Here is a 25,985-nt window from a genome sequence, read left to right on the forward strand (position 1 = left end):
TGCGGTGCGCACTGCCCCCCCCCCACCCCACCGCCCCGCCATCCATAACAAGCCTCTTAGGATGGCTTGTCACTCTCTTGCACTGCAGTCCCTAAGATGGTGCCCAGGACCCTGTGTGATGATGTTTCTTCATGCCAGTCTCACCACGTGCTTTAGCTGGGCCTTGGTGTTGCAGCCACCCTGGCCCTCCTCCCTGTCCTGTCATTTACTGCACTGTCTTCCCTCACAGGCCTTGGCACGTGCTGATCCCTCTACGTGGGGACACTGTCCCCTTCCTGTTTACTTAGTTAACTAACCTCTCACTCTACCTGGAGATCTTAGATCTTAGCCCAAGAAATGCATCCCCTGCCCTCCTCGAGTAGTGTACTAAGCAGCTCTGGGCACCTTCAATACCAGAAAGTTATTTGCTCATGCTTCTGGAGGCCAGAAGTCCAAGACTGGGGTGCCAGCTGGTCGGGTTCTGGTGAAAGCCGTGTTCCTGACTTGCAGATGACCAGTTCTTGCCACATCCTCACATGGTGGACAGAATACAAGCTCTTTCCTGTCTCTTCTCACAAGGGCTCTGATCGCGTATGACCAGGGTTCTGCCCTAATGACCCCACTTAATCACCAACCCCCCTTCAACGTCCATCTCCAATGCGGTCACCTGAGGGTTAGGGCTTTGACGTATGAATTTGGGTTGGGGACACGATTCAGTTCATATGGCGAGCTGGTGTCTGAGGAAAAGGGAAGGGCAGCCCAGCATGGTGAGGAGCAGAAGCAGGGGTTCGATGACATTCAACTAGGTTGCAGCCTCACGGAAAGGGTCGCTGGGCGAGCACGGTGGGAAATAAAATTGGAAAGGAGAAGCAAGAACTTGAATGCAGCCCCTCGCGTGTCATGATTTAAGGTGATAGTAATAGGGCCACCATTCGGTTTTCTTCCTGTGGTGGAAACGGTCTGGGGAATATTCAGGTGTTCGTTGCCGGTCTTCTCTTCGGGAGAGTCTTCCGCTCCTGAGCCAAGGCTCTCTGTGGCACGGGCGTCGCTCTGTTACCTGCTCCCATAACTGCTCCTGGTTACGGTTGCTGAGTATCAAACCACCCCATGTAGAACACTGCACTTTTTTATTCCAGTGGAGACTGCAGATCAGGAATTTGAGGCGAGCACAGAGAAGAAGACAGGTGACTGGAGGGACAAAATTGCGCCAGGTTCAGAGCCCCTGCTCTGTAGTGTGCACTTCCCTGAGTGACTCCCGAGATTCCTCCCTACAAGGCAGGAGTCAGTATTTGCCCTCATTTTTGTTTTTTTTCTTTAATGTTTTTTTTTAATTTATTTTTTGAGAGAGAGACATAGAGTGTGAGCGGGAGAGGGTCAGAGAGAGAGGGAGACACAGAATCTGAAGCGGGCTCCAGGTTCTAAGCTATCAGCACAGAGCCTGATGTGGGGCTTGAACCCACAAACTGTGAGATCATGACCTGAGCCAAAGTCAGACGCTTAATCGACTGAGCCACCCAGGCACTCCCGCACTCGTTTTACTGATGAGGAGCTAGAGCGTTAGGTGATAGAACTTGCCCAACCTCACAGAGTCACAGTGGGTGAAGAGCTAAGGTTTGAACCCAGATCTCATGGATTTCAGAGCCAAACTTCTTTCCACTTGGCCATGCCGCTTTTCCAGAGTGACTGTCCATGTTGGCAAGAAGGAAGTAGGCCATCGTGGCCAAGAATCTCCTGCCTCCCCATGGGGTGAGAGGTTCTCAAGCCACAGTCATACTGATCCCTCTATGGGACGTTGGGAAATGCTGAGGGGACAGGGCATTGGGTGGGACGATGTTAAATGTCCTTGAGTGCATGAGACAACCCTACCCAACGGAGAAGTCGTCTCTCCTCAAATGCCGGTAGTTTCTGTTGAGAATCCCTACTTAAGGGGAGAATAGGTGACCTATTCATTGGTACTGAAACCATCTGAAAGGTTGCTCAAGTACAGTAGGAAGCTGTTAGTTTCCTCGTACAGTTTAGCTTAGGGGTTGTCTTGGTCCTTTGTGCTTTAAGAAAGTACCACAGAGTAAGTGGCTTATAAAGAACAGAAATTGATTGTTTATACTTCTGGAGGCTGAGAAGTCTAAGATAGAGGGTGCCCGTAGATCCGGTGTATGGTGAGGACCTACTTCCTACACAGCTGTCTTCCCTTTATGTCCTCGCTTGGCAGAAGGGCGAGGGAGCCCCCTGAGATTTCTATTATTTGGGCACAGGCCCCATCGCATTTGTGAGGACTCTGCCCTAATGACTTACCTAATCACCTCCCAAAGGCCCCACCTCCTAATACCATCACCTGGGGCATTAGGTTTTCAACACAGGCATTTGGGAGTTGGGGACACAAACCTTGATACCATAGTAGAGGTTAAAAACCCTCATTTTAGGGGCGCCTGGGTGGCTCGGTCGGTTAAGTGTCCAACTTCAGCCCAGGTCATGATCTCACTGTCCATGAGTTAGAGCCCCGCGTTGGGCTTTGTGCTGACAGCTCAGAGCCTGGAGCCTGCTTCAGATCTGTGTCTCCCTCTCTCTCTGCCCCTTCCCTGTTCTCTGTCTATCTCTCTGTCTCAAAAATAAATAAACATAAAAAAAAAATTTTTAAGTCCTCGTTTTAGTGGCTGACAGAGATTTGAATGCTGGTTTTGCACCTTATGAGCTAGCCACGTCAAGCATCCGGTCTGAGCCTCAACTTCCTTATCCGTAAAATAGGACTAAGCAGGGTATCTCCCCACAACGTTCTGCTGTAAGAAGTAAATGAAATAATGTCTGTTGAGAAACACTCAGCCTGGGGCCTGGCACACAGCAGTAGCTGTTATCATAATGGCCCTTTCATCCGGATGCCAGGGAAAAGTAACATCAGCAGGATGGACACGAGCTTGCAGGACCGAGAGCAGCATTTTCACAGATGATGTGTAACAGGCAAAGTGACTGGGACCCAGTGAATTGCGGCGAAATGTACCATACGCCATCAATATCTATCCCACCAGTTTCCATTTATTGAGCAGTACATCATTAGAATATCCCTGGGCTCTCGACAATAAAATCAATAAGACGGTTCAGCCATGGGCTGTGGTTTAATAACTCCAGACTTGAATGGAGGGGAAAAAAAAATCAGTGAGCAGGAACATTTCCTGAGCGCTTGGTCAGGGGTGGAGGGAGGCATTTTCTCAGAGTGGAAGGAAAAATAACAGTGAGCTAGGCTTCAGTCTCTGGCGGAGCAGGAGGCCATGGGGATTTGAGGAGGAGTCTGGAGATGTATCTGGGTGTAAAGCTACACCTTGAGACACGTGGTTTTGTAAAGGTGGTTGAAAAGAAAAGAAGGTATCCAGAAGGTGGTTCTCAACCCTGACTGCACATTGGACCCCTTAGGAGCTTTAAAAAATTGCCACCACTGTCACCCACCAAAGTTATTAAATCAGAATTTCTTGGGGCGGAGCCAAAGCATGGATTTCGTTTGTTTTGGTTTGGTTTGTTTTTATTAAGATGCTCAGGTGATTCTAATGTGCACCTAGGGTTAAAAATCACTAGCCTACTGTGCCTGCTTGGGATTTTCTCTCTACCTCTCTCTGTCCCTCCCCCACTCGCTCATGCAATCTCTCTCTCAAAATAGACAGACTCAAAAAAAAAAAAAAAGAATCACTAGCCTACGCTAGTGATTTTTCAAATGTTAGCTTGCACCAGAATCACCTGGAAGGCTTGTCAAATAAAATGCAGAGGTGCTGGGCCCCATGCCCAGAGTTTCAGAGTCGGAAGCTCTGGGTGGACTGAAATTTGCATTTCCAGTAGGTTCTCAGGTATTGCTGATGCTGATGATCAAAGACCACATTTTAAGACCTTCCGTTCCACAGCAGTGCTTTTCCATGGAGAGTGATGGTGTCCATTTTCCCAGGGGACATTTGTCAATGAAAGGAGACGTTTGGGGAAGGTGCTACTGGCATCGAGTGGGTACAGACCAAAGATGTGACAAAGATGTGCATCCTACAGTGCACAGGATGACCCTCACCTCCCACAACCGAGGATCTGGCCCCAAGTGTCAGTTGTGCCAAGGTTGAGAAACCCCTTTGGGTCCCGTGGGATCCTGAGCAAAGCTGGGAATGCTGAGGTTCTTGCCAGGCAAAGTCTGCACGTGGAACATGGTATTTGAAGTCAGATCCACTTGTACCCTAATCTCTTTTCCACCTCCCGGCTCTGTGACCTTGAGCAAGCTCCTTCTCCTCTCTGATCCCAGGACAATTATCCACGAATGGGGATAATTTCCATGCGCTGCATTTCTATGAGAGGTAGAAGCCTGTAAAAGAACCTCATGAATGTTAAGTGCCCCACAAATTGGAGTGAAAATCGAAAGGATGGTGTTTGTCAGCACAGCCATGGCTCCGTCTCCCTAGCGGGAAGATGGTCCCTCAGAGCCTCCCGTAGAAAAGTCCTGAACAAAACCTGGTTCCCTGAAGCCGGCTGGGAAGGCCAGGAGTGTAGGAAGGACCTGCGAGTCCTTCCGTGAAGTATGGGGCTGCTCGGGCATCAGCCTGTAGCTGGTCTTCACCTCCCCTCATTTGTTTAACAAACTCAGCACGTCCCAGGTGGGGAAGCAGGCCTGTGGAGCCTAATTAATATTCCTGAAGCTTCCTTCACCCCTCAGCCCTCTTCACCATTTTCCCATATCCACATTCCACCTGCCCTATTATTCTCATAATGTTTTCATGGCAGGAGACTCACTCTCATTTTTACTTAAGTCAGTTTTATTTTCAGAGTAATTTTGCATCACTGCCGTAAGTGGAAATCTTGCTATCGCTTGCCATAAAGAGGCAGGAACCACGCAAGGGCATTCAGTGGCATTCAGCGCTGGCCGGTACTCCCTTCGCTTGCCAAAGATGCCGGTCCGTGTGATCCATCGATTCCGCTTCTGGGGGTAGACCCAAAAGAACTGAAGGCAGGTCTCAGAGGCCTCTCAACACCCATTTCCACAGCAGCGTTACTCGCAAGAACCAAAAGGTGGAGGCACACCAGCTATTCACCTGCCCATGAGAGGATAAACCAGAATGTGGTCTGTCCTTAACAATGGAAGATGACTCAACTTGAGAAGTAAAGGAAATCCTGCCATCCTCTACAGCATGTATGACCTCTAGGCACATTAGGCTAGAAACCAGACCCAAAAGAGCACCTGTTCTATGATTCCACTTCGGCGAAATCTCCTGGAGTGGTCACATTCATGGAGACAGAGAGAGTGGTGGTCGCCTGGGGCTTGGGGGGAAGAGAGAATAGGAGCTGTGGTTTAATGAGGATTCCAGATGTGCAAGATGGAAAGTGCTGGTGACAGATGACGGTGACAATTGCACGACAGAATGGATGGGCTTAACACTCCTGAATGGTATGCTTACGAATGGTTAAGATGGTAAACGTTATGCACATTTGGGCACAGTTTGACCCAAAAGGAAGTTCAGGATGCTTGGAGGGCCTTTAGGGGACTCGAAAGAAGGGAGAGGGGCAGGGTCAAGGATGGCTTTGCTGAGAAAGGTTCATTGCTCCTGAGCCCTGAAGGATGCTGGCCTGGCCACCTTTACCCTTGGAGCGGCGTTCTCCCAGCTCCCCCCTCCCGACTCCATGGTCCCCTTGTGAGACCCTCTCCCCTCATTCTCCCTAAGTCCAACTGGTGGTAATTTGACGGCATTGAATTAGCTCCCATGCTGGAGGGCAGCTGGGCATTTTCCTGGTTGCTCAGCAAGGGTCCCCAAGCTGCCAAAAGCCTCAAGGAAAAGTGGAGACCCAGCGCTCGGCCAGTTCACCCGATGAGTGGAGACAGGCCTGCATCCTCCACTTCGGCCTCCCGGCCCCCAAACCTGGGCGCAGCTGCCAGGCTTAATCCACCGGACAGAAATCATTCATTCACTGAGACCTCCACGCTGGGCTCCACTCTGTGCTGGGCCAGGGCAGAAGGGTGGTGATGGCGTCCTAGGAAAGGTGAAACCTGGCCGTGGCCCGTGGGGAACTGATAGCTATCAAAAACCGAACTGACATGGTGTCTCTATGCAGGGTTCTGTCATGCGACCATGACAGAGAAGGGAATCCTGCGGTGGGGGATGGCATGGATGGACCTCGAGGGCATCATGCCAAGTGGGATAAGCTGGACAGAGAAAGACAGATACTGCCTGGTATCACTTACATGTGGAAACTAGGAAGGAAGGGAGGGACGGAGGGAAAAGAAAGGAAAGGAAAAAGCCAAGCTCCTAGAAATAGTAGAAAAGTGGCTGCAGGGTCTGAGGGATGGGGGAAATAGGGAAAGGTGGGTGCAAGGGTGAAAACTCTTGAGTTTTAAGATGAATGAGCTCTGCGGGGCTGATGTAAAACATGGTGGCTGTAGTTGATAACACCGTATTGTATAATTGAAATTTGCTGAGAGTAGACCTTAAATGTTCACACACACACGCACACACACACACACACACACACTCACACAGAAGATAATAAATATGTGAGGTGATGGATGTGTTAATTAACTAGATGGATGGGGGACCCATTTACAATGTATATCAAAGAACTACAATGTACACTTTATGTATTTCAAAATTTTATGTCACTTATACCTCCATGAAGCTGAAGAGAGACAGGAGGGCGGGCAAGAGAGAAAAAGGAAGGGAAGGGGAGGGAAGGAGAAAGGAAAGGAAAGAAAGAAGAAGGGAAGGAACGGGACAGGAGGTCAGCTCAGGGAAGCCAACCCCACTTTCAGAGAAGGAAGCTTTCTATGCACTGGTGCTAATTCCGTAAGGGTAGGATCCCAGACTATGGGAATTTCGTCTCCCTCATGTGGCAGACTGACACACAGGTTTTGGAGCCTGGCAGGCCTGAGCGTCTGTCTTAGTCCTGGCACTCGACAGAGGAGGTGACTTGTCATCAGTTAGTGCCCCCTTGGCCTCAGAATCCTTCACGGTAAGATGGGGTTATCAAAAATTAAAAAAAATTTTTTTGTAATGTTTACTTTTGAGAGACAGACCAAGCACAAACAGGCAGGCGAGGGGCAGAGAGGGAGAGGGAGACACATTATCCGAAGCAGGCTCCAGGCTCCGAGCTGTCAGCACAGAGCCCGACGCGGGCCTTGAACCCACGAACCATAGATCATGACCTGAGTCGAAGTCAGATGCTTAGCTGACTGAGCCACCCAGGCGCCCCTTGGTACCTGCTTCCTTAGACCTTGGGAGAATGACACCATGCGTGGATAGTGCTTAGGACATAGTAAGTGCTCAGTCTACCTAGACATATCGTTACTGTTTTGTAAGGGTTAGAGGGGTCAAGGAAGGGAAGTGACTCGCCCAGGGTCCCATGGCTGGATCACAGCAGAAGCAGGATTGGGACTCAGACTTGTGGCCTTTGGTGCACTTGCCCTCACACCCCGGCCAGCTTTCTAGGCACACTGAGAGCAGGACTTCTTTCTGGGCACTGGGCATCTCCCAAGTACTGGTCACCAGAATTCCGCATTGAAGTCTCCCAGTGGGGAAAGGCACCCCCACCCAGGTCTGACAAAGAATCTACCACCGTCAGGGGCTGTCCCCCGAGTGTTGTGAATCCTGCCTCTGTGCAGTGAGCCTGCCGCCAGTTGGAAGCCGTGTCCCATCCGCAGTCACGAATGACCACACAACTCTGTGGGGTCGGGGACAGATTGCTCATCCCTCTTTATTTTTCATGTACATGCTTTATCCTGTTGTGGTAAGAACACTTAACATGAGATCTATCCTGTCAACACATCTTCAAGTGCCCAGCACTGGTCACTCAAGGTACAATGTTGTGCAGCTGGACCCTAGAGCCTGTTCATCTCGCTGGCCTGAAACTTTCTGCTCGTTGCTAGTAATCCCCCCGCCCCAGCCTCTGGCAGCCACCAGCCCACTCTCTGATTCTCTGCAGTTGACCACTCTCACCACCTCACACTCGGGCAATCATGCCGTATTTGCCTTTCCACGATGGGCTTCTTTCCCCGAGCATCACGCCCTCAACGTTCATCCCGATGGGAATGAACAACAGTATGGGTGCTCCTCAAAAAATAAAAAAAATAGAGCTACCGAGGAACCATCCCATGTTACAGAGGAAGAACCGAGGATCAGAAGGGAACTCTGTCTTCCCAGAGTCTCTACCGGGAAGTGACAAAGCTGGCCACTGGTGCTGAAGTGCAGCCCACAGCCTCCCAGGAGCAGGAAGCTGGTCATGATCCAGCTCGGAACCTCCTGACCCGAGTGCCACGTGCGCACAACCTTGTGTCCACGTGTCTCCTTTCCCGACCCAACCAACCCTCTTATTTGGAACCGAGTCAGAAAGCTGCTTCTCTTGCCGCAGGCCCGAGAGGCCCTCTCAGAGTATAAATAGCATTGAGGGCTTTGTTGGTGGAACAACTATTCCAATCAAGTGGCTTTTTTGGATTTGGTTTTTGTTTGGTTGATTTGGGTTTGGGATTTTTTTTATTTTAGCAGTGTCCTGGAAGTTGTATTTATTTTTACTATTTTTTTAATGGAGATAGAGTGAACGTATAGCATTCATTCCAGGTGGACACTGTCATTACCTGGTAGTGGGATTCACCGCGAGAGGATCGTGGCCATAAGTCGCTCCCGTTGGCCGCATTTACTCATCGCGGTGTGAGGCGCACACTGCGGAGGACTCCGGCTGTGGACATTGGCTTGGAAGCTGCGTGTGCACAGCTCTCGGAGCCTGAGAGGCTTCGGGGTTGAGCCTGCAACTGGGCCCATTAGTTAAACCAAGCTTGATGCTGATCCTTGTGGACAAACACCCTAGTAGAGATGATGACATGAACACTGACGACGCGGACGCTCTTGTCTATTGAGCATTTACTGTGCGACAGGCGCAGTGCCGGGTACCGGACTCGAACATTCATGTGATGCAGATGCTGTGATTATCACATGCCCGTTTTACAGACGGGAAAGCTGGGGCTTGGAGAGCTTGTGTAACTTGTTCAAGGTCTGCCTGACCAGAGGCAGTGCTCTTCGGCCCCGCACCTCGTTTCTTCCTCCCAGGCAGTATTCCTGCAAGGTTGTTACCAGCATCACGATATTTGCCCAACACATCGGCCCTTGCAAAAGCCGCTTCATCTTCCCCACCTCCCTGGAGCCTAAGCATCACATAGTCCTCGTCTGACCCATGACCGTGTTGAGAAACATGGAGTTTGGGCAACAGGCCGAGTGCAGCACAGAAAGAAACTGGCAGGACTCTCCGTGATTCCCTTTGCTTGGCCTTCACACCTGCATCGCAAAAATAGGTTTGATATTCTTCCCTGCAAACATGGCTTATTAGCTTTGGTCTGAAGTCAGCTTCTCCTGCTGCCCCTAATCACTCTGATTCTTCCACTTACTTCCTGTCTTGTGTCACAGGAACCTGATTATATTGTGAAATGCATCAGGGGTCTTTTTTGTTGATTTTTTTTTTTTTTAGGAGCTGGGCAATATTTGGGTCTTAGTCTGTGGAGACACACACGGCTCCGGCCACATGTCGTTATCTGTCCTGCAGCTGAAAGCTAGCTGACATGCTTCTTCTAGAAGCAGCCTTCCCTCTTTTTGTAATGGCGACAGTTTGATCGAGCGTAGTGGCAACGATAGGGCTATGGCATCACAGACTTGCTTCATCCCCAGCACAGCCACGTCCCAAGTGGGACTTGTCTGAGCTCCAGCTTCCTCAGTCATATAATGGAAGGACAGTGACTCTCCTCACAGGGGTTTGGGTAGAAGTAAGAAAAAAAAAAATCATGGATAGAAATTGCTTAACACGTAGCAGCACTCAATAAACAGTTTGGTATTAGAATTATCGATTAGGCCTCACCTTTGTTATGTTTCATGATAAATGTAATCCATTTTACCAAATGCAGATAATGCAGAAAAGTATAAATAAGAGAGGAAAACTGTCACGTCACCATATGAACCTCTGTTAATATTTGGGAGCATGTCTTATAAAACGTTAGGGGTTATAGACTGGAACTTCTCTTTTGCTTGATATATTATAGACAACAGTCTGTATCAGTATGTATTAATAAGACCTTTTAGGCGATTCCTGTTTTGGACCATTATAAACACTATTGAGGTCAAGGCCCCAGGACCTTTGCACTTGCTACACTGGCTGCCAGCAATCCTCCTCATCCCTGATAATAACATGGCTCACTCCCTCATCTTAATCAGAGTTTGTTCGCATATCCCCACATCAGCCTTCCCCGGCCACCGTGGTTAAATAAACCCCTTCCCTTAACACGCCTTTGTTCTCTTTTTCATAACCTTTATCACTATCTGCAACTGTATTTTCTATTTGCTTACTTTTTTTTATTGGCTTTCCATCCTGCTAGACTAAGCAGCATTCAGGGAAGGACTCTCTTGCGTCCACTAATATGACAAGAACTATGCCTGGCACATTCAAGACACCAGATGAATGAATAAATGAACAAAAGAACCTTCTAAGTATGTAGAGACTTACACGCTTGCCTTCTCCTAACCTTAATTAAGATAGATTCCTGGGGGCGGAGTTACTGGGTCAAGGGCTATGTTTAAAATTATAATTCTTGCGGCCACATCAGTGCTGGCCAAGCCGTGGCAGCTTCCCGCCCCCTGCCCCCCAACCTCCTGCCAGCAGCATGGGAGAGAAGGTTTCTCCACTTCCGGCTCGTGCTAGGAATCTCACCACAGTCCGTTGAAGACGTACTGCATAGAAGACTTTTCAGGACCGCGGCCCCCGCAGTGGTGGCCAGGGTGTGGAGGGGACCACCGCAGGGCCCGTCTCCACCCTGTCTGCGGTGTGGCTTCTTGTCCTCCCCAGCTCCCCCACCCGCCGGCCCCCACCGTGTCAGAGCTGCTTGCCGGAAAGGTCATTACAGGAGCCAGGGGCGTGCGACAACAATGGGAAGCTGGTGGCTGGCAGCTGGCAAAGGGCATCATGTGAACCTCAGCCCTTGGGAGCCGCACCCCCACCCCGCCGCCATGTGGGCACAAAATTCGCTCGTTCCCTCTCTGGTTATTCAGTGAAACGCATCGAGGTCCTACTACGTGCCGGAATGGGGGCCCGTTATGGGTGTGTTTCCGGACCCAGCCATCCTGCCGCTTTGGGTGGGGCTCTGGGCCTTGGCTCCTGCCTCCGTCACCAGGCCCCTGAGAGAGGCAGAGCTGCCAGGTGAGGGGGCAGCAGGCGAGGCCTGGGGCCTTTTTGCACTCTGACGTTCTGGGGGTTCATTTGTCTTTGCTCTGAGGGATGCTCGATAGGTGCGGAAGCTCAGTGGACCCGGCTTCTCCACCGTGGCTCCCTCTTTCCTTGTTTCTTCCTGTCTCTCTGTATCTGATTACAGGGTTTGTCTCCTTTTGTACCTGTGTAGGTCTCTGGCTTTCTCGGGGCTTCTGTGTGTGTTTCTCCCTCCATATGTGGGAGGAAGGGGGTGGTCTTCCTGCCTGCAGGTCTCTCTCCATTTTTCTCTCAATGGGATTGTGGCCTCTCTGTATCCCTGCTCCCTCTCTGCATCTGTCTCTCTGTCTTTGTCTATTTCTGTCTATCTGTCTCTCTCTGCCCCTCAGTCCTGTCTTCATCCTCCCCTGTGTGTGTGTGTCTCCTTTCTTCAGGTATTTCAGTTCTTTCCTGCCCAGCCCTATCCCCAAAATAGCCGGATTCCAGCGGAACCCGGGGTTTTTTGTTCCCTCTTCTCTTGGTTTCTCCCCACAGCAGCTGTCTGACCCGGGGATGGCTTTCAGTCCAGAGGCTCTGTTGCTGGAGTGATAGTGCCTGATTTCCCTGGGGCTCGGTTCCTTTTCTTCAGAAGGGAAGCATTCACATCTGTGTCTGTCTGTCCGTGAATCTGTTCTTCTTTCTAAAATCCTAAAGAAAGTTACAAAAGGTTTTCTTGAACATCAGTGCACAAACCTCTTTAAAGACCAGCACATGGGGGGCTCCTGGGTGGCTCAGTCAGTTAAGCATCCACCTTTGGCTCGGGTCATGATCTTTCAGTTTGTGGGTTCGAGCCCCACATCAGGCTTTGTGCTGACAGCTCACAGCCTGGAGCCTGCTTTGGATTCTGTCTCCCTCTCTCTCTGCCTCTGTCTCTCTCTCTCAAAAATAAACACTAAAAACATTTTTTTTAATTAAAAGAAAAAAGATCTGCACAGGGTCTGACGCCAACCCTCTCTGTCTCTCTACCCTCTGATGCCCTGGAGGCAGGTAAAGGTAGCAGACTGGATTTGGGCTTGTGTGTGACCCTGGGGAGACATGCTGATTTCTCTGAGCCTCACAGGCTGACCCTGCATTCCCCAGAGCCAAGTAAGTCACCCACAAACCCGGTCTGGCACAGGCTGTTGGATAGCGGGCCCTCAAATGACATCAGCTCCTCTGGACCGGAGCAGCGGCTCGTGTCCAGAATGCATTCCTTCCTTCCATTCATTCATTCACCCACCCATTCAGCAGCATGGCAAGAGATATCCACGGCCAGAGACCACTGGCTGATCCTAGAGGCCCAGGAAGCTGCAGGTGTGGGGAGCTCCAGATCAGTGTTACCCAGACACCTTGGGGTAGGGATGAGCAGTGTTACCTGAGGACCAGCAGGAGCCTCTGCAGAGTGAACTTCCTAGAAAATATGGTGTCGTGGGCCACGTTTAGGCCTTTGAAAAACCACCCGATGAAGTCCAGGTGTTAAAAAGGGGCACAGGTAGCCGTTGTTTCTAAACGTTCCTCCGTTTGTTAAATAGTCTCCAAGGAGGGGAAGGCGAGGTCGCAGCCAGCTTGGTGAAGATCAGTATCTTGCCTTTAGGCTGCAGTCATGGGAAGGAGAATATAAGCTTTTCTTACACATTACCATCTTTTTACTTTGGATTCTCACATTCCTTAGTCCATTCATAATCCATTTATGAAAACAGGCTCACATCCTACGTGTCTTAGCACTTCAGGCGTTGTCCAGGGCTGGCATATGGGGGGTTTTAAGGATGCTGGGTGGGTGGGTGGGTGGATGGATGGATAGTTGTGTGAGTGTCTAAAGGGACACGATTCCTCCAGGCATGCCCCTCTCATATAATCACTGGGAAAGCCCAGAATATTTGTGATTGGTTCGGAGGGAAGATTAGAGGGTGGTTAGGATAACCCTTTCTGGTTGCTGCTCAGTCTGTCTGCAACAAGAGCCAAGATGGTAATTATCCCCAGGATCGCAGCTACTGACTGAACAGCCAAGGAGCCGAAGACGCTGGGATCCACCACGAGTGCTTAAAAAGATGGGCTCAGAAGCTTTGAGCTGAACTTCCTAAGGTGCCCCCTAGCTCTGCAGGCAGACCGCTCACCCCTTCCCCACTCCGAGGGCAAGCTGAAGACACTCCTATCCTAAAACATGTGACCGTTGTCTTCTGTTTGCCCCAGCTGGCTGAGCCCCTCAAAGATAAGGATTTTTTTCCCTGAATTTTATTTTACTGGTACCTAGCACAGTATTTGGCAAAGAGGTACAGGCTAAATTAATATGGCATAAATCACCAAGTTGATAGTTGGAAGAGTGGGGGCATGGGTGATTTGCTTTGAGGATGCTGGATGGATGGGTGCATGGATGAATGGATGCTTGGTTTTCTGGATGATAAGCTGTTGAGTGCTGTGCTGGATGGGTTGTCGAATGGTTTGCTGGATGGGTTGTCGAATGGTTTGCTGGATGGGTGGTTGGATTTCGATGGATGAAAAGGTGGGATCTTATTGGCCATCGAGAGTCAGCCTCCCACATAACATAGGAATCCTTCCTGCAGTGCCTATGATAGGCCTTGAATGCATGTCTACCTAGCCTTAATGACTAACTTACAGGCTATTTCATTAAAAAGCAGAATTGAGTAGGGGTTGTTTTGTTTTTTATTTTCTCTTTTAGAGAGAGTGTACATGAACAGGGAAAACGGGCAGAGGGAGAGAGAGAATCTTAAGCAGTCTCCATGGTCAGCACAGAGCCTGACACGGGGCTTGATCCCTTGACCCTGGGATCGTGACCTGAGCCAAAATGAAAAGCTTGACGCTTACCCGACTGAGCCACCCAGGAGCCCCTCTGGTGTTTCCTGTCCTCTCCTCAACTCAAGCGGAATTGTTATAAACTTTTCCAAAGTCTAGGTGTGGTACCGTAGTATATATTAGTGTTTAAGGACATAGGCTCTGGAAATGGATCCAGATTTGAATCTCAGCTGAGTAATTAAAGCACTGTGACCTTGAATAAACAAATCCCTTGGCCTCTCTAAGCTACGGTTTCCTCACTTGCAAAATGGGGATAATAGCACTATCGTGCAGGGGTTGTTAAGAGGATTGAGTGAAATAATGAAGGGCAAGGGCTGGTCGGCGCTCAGTGAAACGTATTGTTACTATTACGGACCAAACCAAAATGTACCCTCCTATCGCTTTTTTTTTTTCAGCGAGAACCAGATGTGTGCCAGATCCTGTTATAGCATTGAGTGTTCATTGATAAACAACACCGAAATAGCCTCTCATCTCCTGGAGCTTATGTCCTAGTGGAGTGTTCAAACAATTGATAAGTAAACAGAGAAACAATTTCAGATGGTATTAAATGCTACGCAGAAGTTGAGATACGGTGAGGTGAAAGAGAGTGATGTGGCTGGTGGCGGCAGGTGTTCTTCTGTTGAGCTGTGAACTAATGACAAGCTACAGCCATGCAAAGATCTAGGGAGAGGGTGTTCCAGGTAACAGGAATAGCCAGTGAGAAGGTCCTGAGGCAAAAATGAAACGGCTCAAGGAAAAGAAAGAAGGCCAGGTAGCAAGGTAGACGGTAAGGCACGCAGGGCGCAGAGGGCCTCAGGAGGTAAGTCATGTAGGCCATAAAGGCTGGGCCACGTGATCTCGACATCATCCCTGTTAATTTCATCCTGTCTTCTGGAACAGCATAGAAGGAGCCGTGTTCATTTGGCAGTCGCTCAGCTTTCCAGTGACAGCGGCAGGCTCCCAGTCTCCAGAGCTCCAGACTAACCGCTCCTGGTTCTCTGTTTTCCAAGCTGACATCCTGGGACACCTGCAACATTCTGGGTCTCATAAACCTAGAAGCCAGAAGAAATCAAGTTTGACCCAAAGGCAGTCAGGCAGAAGAAAGGCAGAAGATCTCTAGTCAAAATTGTAATGAACTAACCCAGCAGGCTGTGTTCCTCCTTGAAGCCCTGCCCTTGGAGTGTTTGCAAGGGAAAGGAGGAGAAAAGGAATCTTTAAGGCTCTTCTAGGGTAAAAGACATATGGAACCACGTAGGTGCAGGTGCTTCTGGTCTAGCATCTGGGCTTTCAAAGAAAACCAAGAGATGATGGTGGCTGACCTCCAGCAGGACTGATAAAGCTAACTCAGGCGGGCTCTTTAGGATCCCATGACTCAGCAGTGCCTCCTCTGTGTTGGCTTTTCTCTCAGAAAAAAATCTTTGTCCAGGTGGGGATAAATGGGCTCTTAGAGTCTTGCAGTTTTGTGTATTGCAGAAAGGGAGCCTCTCTAATCTACTTGTTGCAACAAAAGTCTGGAATTCTACTGTCTTCTTGGCTAATTAGCTTCTTTGGGTCACACATCCGTCTCTGAACCGTACAGACTGTTCATGGCCAGAGAGATACAGTGTTCTGATTGGCCAGGCCTTAAGCTCTGTGACTTTCCCTGTCATCGATAATGGAGACCCTCCCCATCCATGTAGACTAAGGATGGAGGAGGGGGACGATGCCCCCCAACGTCCTGTATGAGAAAGTTTTCATTTTGGGAGATGACTTAGTTCTAGAGACCTTCTGTGTGACATTGTGCTTAGAATGAATAATACTCGGCTGTGATCTTAAAAGTGTAAGAGGGCAGATACCATATTTTCTCTTCTTACCACAATTTTTACGAAAAAAGGTGCTGTTAGGAGGAGAAGGAAGAGTGGGTGCTGGACAGGCAAAGCCAGCTCGTGTATCTTGTGTTTTCCAGCTCAGAAATACCTCCTCCTTCCCCTGCAGTTCAGAAACACAGCTCTTACACCTCTCATTTCCTCCCGCCTTGTTCTATAGGTTAATACATGTGCTTAGGTCTCCATCAGCTTTTTTAAAGCTTCTTGGGGTTTGGAACCCTACCTTTGTGGACCTCACGGTCCCCCACATTTGTACCAGGACGTTGTAAGTGTCCACGACAAGCTTAGTTAAGCTGGATTAGGTGTCAGGGCCCAATGTGATGACCGTGCCTTTCAAATAGTCCCCAATTGAAGCATTAGAGAAACTCCCTGTCTCTCACCAAAGAACCTCTGGGCCTCACCCACCTCTGTGGTCTCTTGGGTTGTCCCCAGGCAAAGCCAACAAGAACGTTCAGTGGGACGAGGATTCGGTGGAGTACATGCTGGCCAACCCAGTCAGAATCGCCTTCGTCCTGGTGGTCCACGGCCGGGCCTCTCGGCAGCTGCAGCGCATGTTCAAGGCCATTTACCACAAAGACCATTTCTACTACATCCACGTGGACAAGGTGAGGAACTCCTCCCCCGCTTGCCACCCCTTGCTGCCTTTCTTGGCCCATCTGTCTGCCCCTCTCCAAGCTGCCCTGCCTCTCAGGCAAGTCTGATAGTCTAATCAGCTGCTTCTCCTTGTAGCATTTGGTCTGGGGGAGAGAGAAAAAGACAGGCACAGAGTGTGTGTGTGTGTGTTTCAAAGTCCCCAGTTGTGACTTTAGACTTTATCTGTAAACGTTGTGTTTCTTACCTCTTTTTCCTCACTGCCCCACTGCCCGATACAGTGCCTGCCGCTTTGTGAGCGGGGCTATCCCAGGGGTGGGCACACATGTCCCAGAAAGGGCCAGATGGTAAATATTTTAGGCTATGTGGGCTCTACACTCTCTGCTGCACCAACTCCGCTCTGCAATGTAGCGTGAAAGCAGCCATAAGAAATGTATAAATGAGTATGTGCGGCTGTGTTCCAATAAAACTTTATTTATAAAAACCCCACAGCCGACTTATGCCTGAGGTAGAGGTTTCTGTTGGTCTGCTGACCTGACACGATTATGTCAGTAGTCGAGGAGGAAAAACGGGATGCTTGATCACAGCAGGACTTTGGGAAGGTCATGGAGAAGTTCCATCCCTCAACATACACACCAGGTTTAGACACGGTCGTACTTCTTAGCTTATTATCCTCAGACCACATGCCTCAGTCTTGTATTAAAATGCAGCATCCCAGGCACCAGCCCACACAGAGTGAACCATCAGCTCAGAGGTGGGGCCAGGGAATCTGCATTTCAAGTACCTAAAACAAGTTTTTAAAAATAATAAATTTTCACACAGCCACATAGAAAGACCCTGCAGGCCTGAACCAGTTACTTGGCAAAGTCCAGTATGTTCAGAAGCCCTGTCAACTAGAAGGGAAGGGACAGAGAGAAGCCGAGGGGCATGTCTGTGTGTTTTCTGGGCTGCTGAATTGTCCCCTTTTCTCTCTGGGAAAAGCGCTCTAATTACCTACATCGGCAAGTGCTCCAGTTTGCCAGACAGTATGACAACGTTCGCGTCACCCCCTGGCGGATGGCCACCATCTGGGGAGGAGCCAGCCTCCTGTCCACGTACCTGCAGGGCATGCGTGACCTCCTGGAGATGACCGACTGGCCCTGGGACTTCTTCATCAACCTCAGCGCAGCCGACTACCCCATCAGGTAAGGCGGCCTGTGGCCCCAGGCCCGCCTGTGCTAAGGTCTTGGCTTCCTCTTGCTTTCCTTGGTCCGAGTTGTGAAACCAGAGGCAGAGGCACACGGCCGCCGGGCTGGAGAAGCATTCTGCCTCCATGAGATGCCGTGGAGACCTTACACTTGGGGTCTTCCAGCCTGGGATCCGCACCGGACCTGAGCATCACGGGTGCGTTCGTTCACTCATTCAGCTAGTGTTTATTTACTGAGGGCACGGTGTCCCCAGCTCTGTTCAAGGGTACACAGAAGAGACCACAAAACCCCTACCTGCGGGGAGCTTCCATTCAAGTGGGGGAGACCACAACAAAATAGTATGGTGGCATGTGAGAAGAACAAAGCAGAACATAGCAGCAGGAGAGAGTTGTGATTTTAATGAGAGTGGCTGGGGAAGTCCTTATGGAGAAGAACAGGAGGAGGGGTGAGTTGCTCTGCCTGGGAAAGTGGTCTAGGCGGAGGGAACTGCGGCTGCTGGGAATGTGCCTGGTGTACTCGGGGGGAGGGGGGGAGGGGCACAATGGGGCTCAGTGCGGCTGGAACGGAGTATGCAAGGGATAGAGTGCTAAGAGGTCATAGAGATTCCTGCAGTGACATGATGTTCGTTCTAGAATCTGGGAGTCCCTGGCATGTTTGATTAGAGACAGGACAAGGTGTTGGAAAGGGAAGCAGAGTGGAGGAAGGGAGGTCAGTTGTGATAGGCCCGGCAGAGTCACAGACGTGTGTTTTTGGGCTATTGGACGCCCACGGGTCTCGGTACTTGGTCCCTAACAACTGTTAACAAAACAACGGTTTGCGCACATTTAAAAATTGGGAGGTTTCACGTGAAAGTATCAAATGGCAAGCTATTCTCCAATGTCTGCGCGCTGTGGGCCTGCAGGCTGCCAGCCACGATTGTGTGGAGCTGGTGGGGCGGCCAGCAGCCCTGAGGCACTGAGAAACTGAGATGCCACCAGGAACATCTGTCCCTTGGCCCAAACATTGATCTGCTCTTTAAAATAGGCTGTAAAAAAGGGAACTCCTCTAGACGGGGGAACGGGGAGAGAAGGCAAGAAAATGAAGTGTATTTCCTGCTGGAAGGCAGCTCTTTGCTTGGCTGTGTTGTGTCTTCCAGCCTGATTTATTGGTGGGGCTAAAAAGGAGAAGAGGACAGAGAGCGAAGGGTGGGGGGCCTAACTTCCTCTGGTGGCGCGAGGGTATTGGGTGAGGACAGTACTTTCCACACAAGAGCCACATGAAGGCATCTTTTAAAAAAAGAAAAAGAAAGAAACGTTTTGGGGCACCTGGGTGGTTCAGTCCGTTAAGTGTCCGACTTCGGCTCTGTCATAGTCTCGCGGCTGATGAGTTTGAGCCCTGTGTCAGACTCTGTCCTAGCAGCTCGGAGCCTGGAACCTGCTTTGGATGCTGTATCTCCCTTTCTCTGTCCCTCCCCTCCTCATGTTCTGTCTCTGTCTCTCTTTCTCAAAAATAAACATTAGAAAAATTTTTTTTAAAAAGTTACCAGGGCAGTTTTCAAACACACATACGTGTGCTGAGAACAGTATAGGGAACCCTCACGTACACATCACCTGGTTTCAGCTGGAATCAGGTCGTGGCCAGTGCTGACGTGTCTGTGCCATCACCCTCTTCCCGCGGCCCCACTGAAGCACTCCCGAGACACCTTGTAGTTGTGTGTGTGTTTCCGTATACCTCCCAGAAAGATAAGTTCTTTTAACCTAACGTCCACAGGATGATCACACCTAAACCATCGTACATAATGTCATCAAATATGGAAAGCACACATCCCCAGGAGTTTGGGTTTTGAATCAGGAACCAAATAAGATACAGGCGTGGAGGGATGTTCTCTATTTAAAGCTAGAAATGGTCTCCATCTCCTTCACGATGCGATTCCTGGTGCCTTCCTTCCATCCTTGGTTGGTGGCATCTCATTGTTGGCTGGGAAGCCCTGGGCCCTGGCGGGAACCTGGGGAAGGCACACTCTTTGGCCAGTTGAGGCAGGGTCCACCTGGCACCCTTGCACCTGAGAAAAATGATCCTTAGAAACATACCTATTTTCTTTTGTTCATAGGATAGCAAGGCAAGCAGATTATGAAACATGGCGGGCAGATTCTTACTTATTTACTTACTCATTTGTTCAGATGCCCATTCCACAGACGTTCGTTAAGCAACTCCTATGCTAAGCACTAATTGGGCATTTAGTGAGCAAAAGCGCCCCAGGCCCTACCTGGTGGAGCAGGTCCCCTGCCTGTGAAGGTGGAATTAGAGGCGCCATGCAAGGTATGAAAGAGCTAGAAAGCAAGGGGATGACTAGCGGGTGGACATGGTCAGAGGTCAGAACATCTCAACTTGCAGTTTTAACTTGAAAACTGAAGGATTAAAAGATTGTCAGGCAAATGAGACAGAGATCATTCTAGAGTAGGCCCTAGATCATTCTAGACTGGGCACTGATGACATATTGAGTTGGATGACTCTTTGTTTTGGGGACTGTTCTGTGCACAGCATGACATTTAGCAGCAGCCCCTGGCCTCAGTCCACTGGATCCAATAGTGCCTTGCCTCCCCACCCCCGCACCGACTCATTTGGGACAACCACCGATATCCCCAGACTTTGCCCAATGTCCCCAAGGGGCAAAAATGCTTCCAGTTGAAAATGCTTCTTGAGAGAACAGTCTGGTCAAGACATGGGTCCGAGATGAACTTGATGCATTTGAGAAATTTATAAATGGATGGAATATAATAAACAAAAGAATGAGGAGATGTGAGTATAGAGAAGCACCGGGCAGGGGTGAGTTAGGACCTTCTCCCTCTGTCTTCCAAGAAAGGACTGAGTTCATATGTTGAGCATAACGTCTAATGAGGTAGACACTTCCTTCAGCTCCCAAAGCAAACCTCTTTTACACAAGGGCAAACTGAGACCCAAAGTCATGTAAGAAATACATGATTAGATTGGAAATACATGAAATAGATTGGAAATGAGAACCAGTTCTGTCCCATTCCAAGGTTGGTGTTCTTTCTGCTTCCTTGGGGAAGTCAGCTGGGCCCAGAGTGGCAAGATGGCCCCAGGCTACCTGGACCACAAAGCAGGAAACAATCCCATCCCTCAAGCTGGGCAAGGTAGTGGTTGCAGAGAAATGCCTTGAGAGAAGGTCCTTGGAGGTGGAAAGGTCACCTCTTGTCCCGAGTCTGATCATTCCTCCTCTGGACCTCCAATGCAGGCTGAGGTCATCTCAGCCTAGATGAAGTTGTGGCACTCGGCCAGAGACCTCTTTAGGTCCAGTGGGCATTCTTGCGCCCAGGGCCCTTCCCGGGAGACTTCCTCCAGATCTCGAGGCTGCCCCCTAGGGGCCCAGTGTTGATTTGCCACAACCGTAGACACAACCAGGTCACCTGGGCCAGGGTGTCAGGATCTCTAGCACTTACACATCCCCGAGGGTGGGTGCTCCGGGTCCCATCACTTGGCTTAGGGTTTGAGTCTGTGTTCCGCCACCTTCACTAGCTGTGTGACCATCTGGAAGTAAATTCGGTCTTTGTGAAATCAGGGTAGGGTAATAGAACCTAACAAAGTGTCGGGCACTTACAAAGGGCTCAGTGAATGTCAGCTGTTAATTCTTGACCTGAATCCAAGGCTGAACCTCCTATATTTCTGAGGGGCCCAGAAATACTTTGCTAGACCATGTGCCAAACCTATTCTGGGTTCCAGAGAAGGGAGTCTTGGTATTTTTAGCTGCTTTAGCTTTAATGCTCCAGGTCTCTCCGTGCCTCTGTCAGTCTGTCTTTCTCCCCCTCTACCCTCACTGTTGTCATTTCCAGCACCCTTTGCCCCCCACCCCCACCCCCTTCTTCTGCCCACTTCACTTTGCCAGCCTCATGGCCAGAGGTACTTTGTGCATCAAGCACTGCTGGTTCCTCCTGCTATTGTTTCTGGGAAGTCGCCCCACGCAAAAACATATGAATTTTGCAGATGAATGGTTTTATCCTGGGCAACTCTGATAGGCTTTCACTTCCCATCTGCCGCTCCATCTGTAGCCTCCAAAACCACTACTTCTCCCGTCCCAGGAAGGGTGAGCACACTTAGCAGCCTTCTCAAAGGGGCACGAGTGCCCAAGTCAGAAGCTTCTAGGAGGTTCTCAAAATTTCGGGGATTTCCGAGGGCAGAGTCCACCCCACGATGGCTGGTCTGAGCCATTCTGTGATTTGACCTCACCTCCCTGTGTCCCCTGCCCAACACTAACTGAAGGGCCAGACTCTTGGCCTCTCAAGTCATAAAGACTCACTGATCTTTACGGGCTCCTAGCCTTGTTTGGGCCCTGGACACAGACAGCCTGGTTGGAGATTCTGAGCCACTGCCCTGGCCTTGGGGACCGTGCATGTTGCCTCTGCTTTTTGCTTCTCATTTTGTCCACCTAAGAAAGGGACACAATGTTAGCACCTATTTTATAGGAATTTTAGGAGGGGTCAAGGAAATAGTACATCAAGGGCTTAGCACAGTGTGTGATACTAGAAAATTCTGGATAAATACAGGCTATTCTTATTCCAGCAGTGGAATCATGAGGGCTTCACAGGCGGGACTTCATCATCAACCGAGTTGCTTCCTTTGTTCCCTTTACTGAAGAAAAGACTGGTAAAATATTACTTGAACTCCCATCTCTTTTAAAAGCGGGAAAAGCAAAGTTAGACAATGAAGTCCAAATGTCTCAAGAAAACAGGACAGAACCAACTTGTTTGTGACCGTGAACTGTAGCCCTGTATTTGGAATATGCAAGCTAAGTGTGTTTAAAGAATCCAGACCCTCCTGCTGTGCTGTGCTGTGATGTGACATGACGTCCTGGCCCGTGTAGGCTCTGGTTGGTGTTGGTTATGGCTGCAGGGCATGGATGAAAATAGATATTTCAAACGCCGAGGTCCTGCTAGGCGTCGAGTCTTCAAAGGACACGATGGTTTTATTGAGTATATTGAACTTACTAAGGCAGGAAGCTCCACTAGTTAGTATCCTCTAGTTAGATGGGCCTTAGAGACAAAACCAAAAATATTTCTCACTGTTGCTGGTTTGAGCTAGTCGGGAGAGACCCCACACTGTCTATCCTACACTAGGCCCTGTGTCCCAGACAAAGCAGATGCAAACAGAAGGAGGGTTGAGTGTGTCCATGGCCCCTCTGAGGCTTGCTTTCTTTTTTTTTTTTTTTAAGTTTATTTATTTTGAGAGAGAGAGTAGGAGGGGTAGAGAAAGAGAGGGAGAGAGAGAAAATGCCAAGCAGGCTCCTCACTGTCCACGGCACGGAACACGATGCAGGGCTCGAACTCACAAACCGTGAGATCATCACTTGAGGCGAAACCAAGAGTCAGAAGCTTAACCAACTGAGCCACCCAGGCGCCCCCAGGGCTCACTTTCTGTCTGGCGTGCAGGAGATGTGCATGTGTGCATGCATGTATGTGGCAGGGGAAACAGTACTGAAATTTTTCAAGCTAAATCTGGGATCTACTAATTCTGCCTCTTGCGGATCCGCTGCAGTAAGGTCTAACCCAGTGGGGCCCACCATGTGGCCACGGAAGTTACACCTGACCATAGACCCAAACTGCTGTCATGAGACAGCAGAGCCCCAGGCCAGGAGCATTAAGAGCAGATCTGTGGTGCCTCAGCAGGAAGCTCCAGCTCATGACAACAGGAACTGGGTGTGTCAGGGACTTCTCTGCTGTTCTAGACCAATGTTTACATAGGACCGATGGAGCCGAACTCACATCCAGATCCAACAAATACCTACTGTGCACCCACTGTGTGTTAGGCCCTCTGCTGAGGCTTTTAACATACACTTTGTCTCAATCCTCATTCCTCAAAATGTAACTTCTCCTGTGTAAGAAAATTTAAGGAGGTTAGTAATAAAACAGAACTTCGAGTAAATTCTGCAGGAAATCAGACCCTGGGTAATCTTCACAGCACAGATCCTGGTCAGCCTATGATTTGAAGTTACGTTAACCAGTACGGATGCCAAGGCATCTGTGTACAGTTGCTTCCCTGCTTTTCATTCCGTTGGTTGCTCGGTGATCTTTCAGTGCTCAAAGAACTCCTGTTGTTAATAGCAAATCGCAACCACAGCAAATGCATATCCCTGGCATAATTCTGAGTGTTTGACATAGTCCCGACAGCAGCTCTATGACGTACACACTTTCAGTATCCCCATTTTTCAGATGAAAAAACTGAGGCACAAAGATAATTAAGAAATATGACTAGGAGGGTGCGGCCAGTAAAGTGGCAGAACTTCCCTTTTTTTTTTTTTTCTTTTAATGGGGGCAGAATTCACTTAACGTGTGATTAACCATTTTGAGGAGTTTGATCCCATGGCACGGAGTGCATTCACCACCGCTGTCTGCTTCTAGAACATTCTTATCATCCCAGGAGGAAACCCTGTGTCTATTAAGTAGTCCCTCCCCATTCACCTTCCCCAACCATTTCCCGTCAACCACTAATCTGCTTCTATGGATTTGCCTTTTCTGGATATTTCATACGAGTGGAATCATACGATGTGTGACGTTTTGCGATTGGCTTCTTTCATTTGGCGTGTTTTCTCGCTCATCCACATTGTAGCATGTGTCAGTACTTCGTTCCTTTTTATGACTGATTTTGCTCTTCGACTGTGTGGATATATCACAGTCTATCTGTTCCTCAGTTGATGGACCCAGAATTCTTAGGGCTGCCCACAAGCCCTGTCTCTTGGCTTGGATTGTGCTGTGTGCCATGAATGGAGGGCCTCGTCTGGCTTAAGAAGTTGTGGCTCCATTGCCCAAGACTATACACGGCCGTGGTACTGAGGGACTCAGGGCTGAGTCATGGGGATGCCAGGGCCGGGTGGCGATGACGATCTGGCATATCCCTGTCCACACAGGCCCAGTGACCTTTCCCACTCAGCCTGGCCCTCCTTGACTGAGTTTTCAGTGTCTCTGGTTGGCTGAAACAGATTTGGGTTTGAAGGTAGAAAAATGAAGGCCTAGGATCTGAGCATTAAGCGTGCCTCTTTCCTTCCTGCATCATCCAGACCCCTTCTGAAGGCAGCTGAAAACAGACTTCTACTCCCACAATGAGTTCAGGAGATGGGGCTCCTTCTGACCTCCTCAGTCCCTCAGTAAATAGGTACTGAGCTCCTACTGTGTGCCAGACACTGGGCTGGGCAGCAGGTGTTCAGCAGTGAGGAGAAGCATGTTAGACTCTGCCCTCATCAGAGGTCAGTCAAGGGTGTGGACTCGAGCCAGACCACCTCGGTTCAAATCCCAGCCCTTCTGTTCACTAGCCGTGTGAATTTGGACTTGAGAAAATCACTTAATGTCTCAGTGCCTTAATCGCCTCATCTGTAAAGTGGGGATAATAACAGCACCACCCCATATGGTTGCTAAGAGGGTTAAATGAGTTCCTGTGTATGAAGTGCTTAGCGCACAGTAGTGCTGTCCATGTGACAGCCCTTGTTATTAATAGAGGGAAGATGGGCATCAATCAGAATGATGACACAGATGCACATACCATTACAAGGTACGGCAGGTGTTCTGAAGGGAAGGAAGGGGTGTAAAAGCACCCAGCTAGTGTAGCTCCCCTGAGCTGGGGGCCTGGGACAGCCTTTGAAGAGGCAGCGTGTGAGCTGAGATGGGCATGATGGGTGGTAGTTCCCCAGTAGAGCATGAGGGGTGCCAGGAGAGTGTTCTGAGAAAGGGGTGGCATGAGCAAAGGCCCTGTGGTAGGAGGGACCTTGGCCTGTTTGAAGAGCTGAAAGAAGGCTAATGTGGCTGAAACACAAAGAGCAAGGGAGTGCCTTTCTACCAGTGAGGTAGCTCAAGGCCAGTCCCTGCAGGGATTTTGGATCACCTGGTGGGTGGTTTAATTCTTAGCCATGAGCTGTGTGGTCTTAAGGAGGAAAAATCACCTTCACAGTATGAAGAGATCACTTAGGCTGCTGTGGCAGACAGTTGCGGGGGGGTGGAGCACAGGTGGGAGTGGAGAGCCAAGCAGGGAAGGAGATGGTTACTTCTGCTGACCCCAGAAGCACGCCTAGAGACCCCCCGGATGCTCACCATTCCTCTCTGGAGGTGGGCATCCTGGGAGTCGTCATGCGCTGCCTGAATGCAGACAGCCATTTAGTCTTCTCATCACACAGAGCCCGGCAGCCGCCTTCTTTTGGGGACCAGGATCCCACCCTGCACGGAACCGCCCCACTGGGGAGACTCACAGAGCAGGGCTGGTGCTGAGAAGCCGGCACGCCCAGCGGTCAGGACAGCAGTGAGCGTGAGGCAGCCGGGACAGCCTGGTGATTAGTGGAAGGACCATAGAAGAATGTGACTCAAGACCCCTCTTGGTTCATTTGTTTTTAACTATGGCA

At 49.8% G+C, this 25,985-nt stretch overlaps 1 protein-coding gene across 2 annotated transcripts in view; it reads left to right on the plus strand.

Moving 5' to 3' along the window:
- XYLT1 (xylosyltransferase 1) overlaps positions 1–25,985 on the plus strand; it is a 306,120-nt gene that overhangs the window by 210,280 nt on the left and 69,855 nt on the right. For both annotated transcript variants that reach the window (XM_027042948.2, XM_053213227.1), the window contains exons 4-5: positions 16,263–16,435; positions 17,403–17,605. In XM_027042948.2, the coding sequence (XP_026898749.2) occupies positions 16,263–16,435; positions 17,403–17,605 (376 nt within the window). The remainder of the gene's footprint in view (positions 1–16,262; positions 16,436–17,402; positions 17,606–25,985) is intronic.

The sequence above is a fragment of the Acinonyx jubatus genome, chromosome E3, assembly GCF_027475565.1.
Source record: "Acinonyx jubatus isolate Ajub_Pintada_27869175 chromosome E3, VMU_Ajub_asm_v1.0, whole genome shotgun sequence".
In the NCBI taxonomy this organism is placed as follows: domain Eukaryota; kingdom Metazoa; phylum Chordata; class Mammalia; order Carnivora; family Felidae; genus Acinonyx; species Acinonyx jubatus.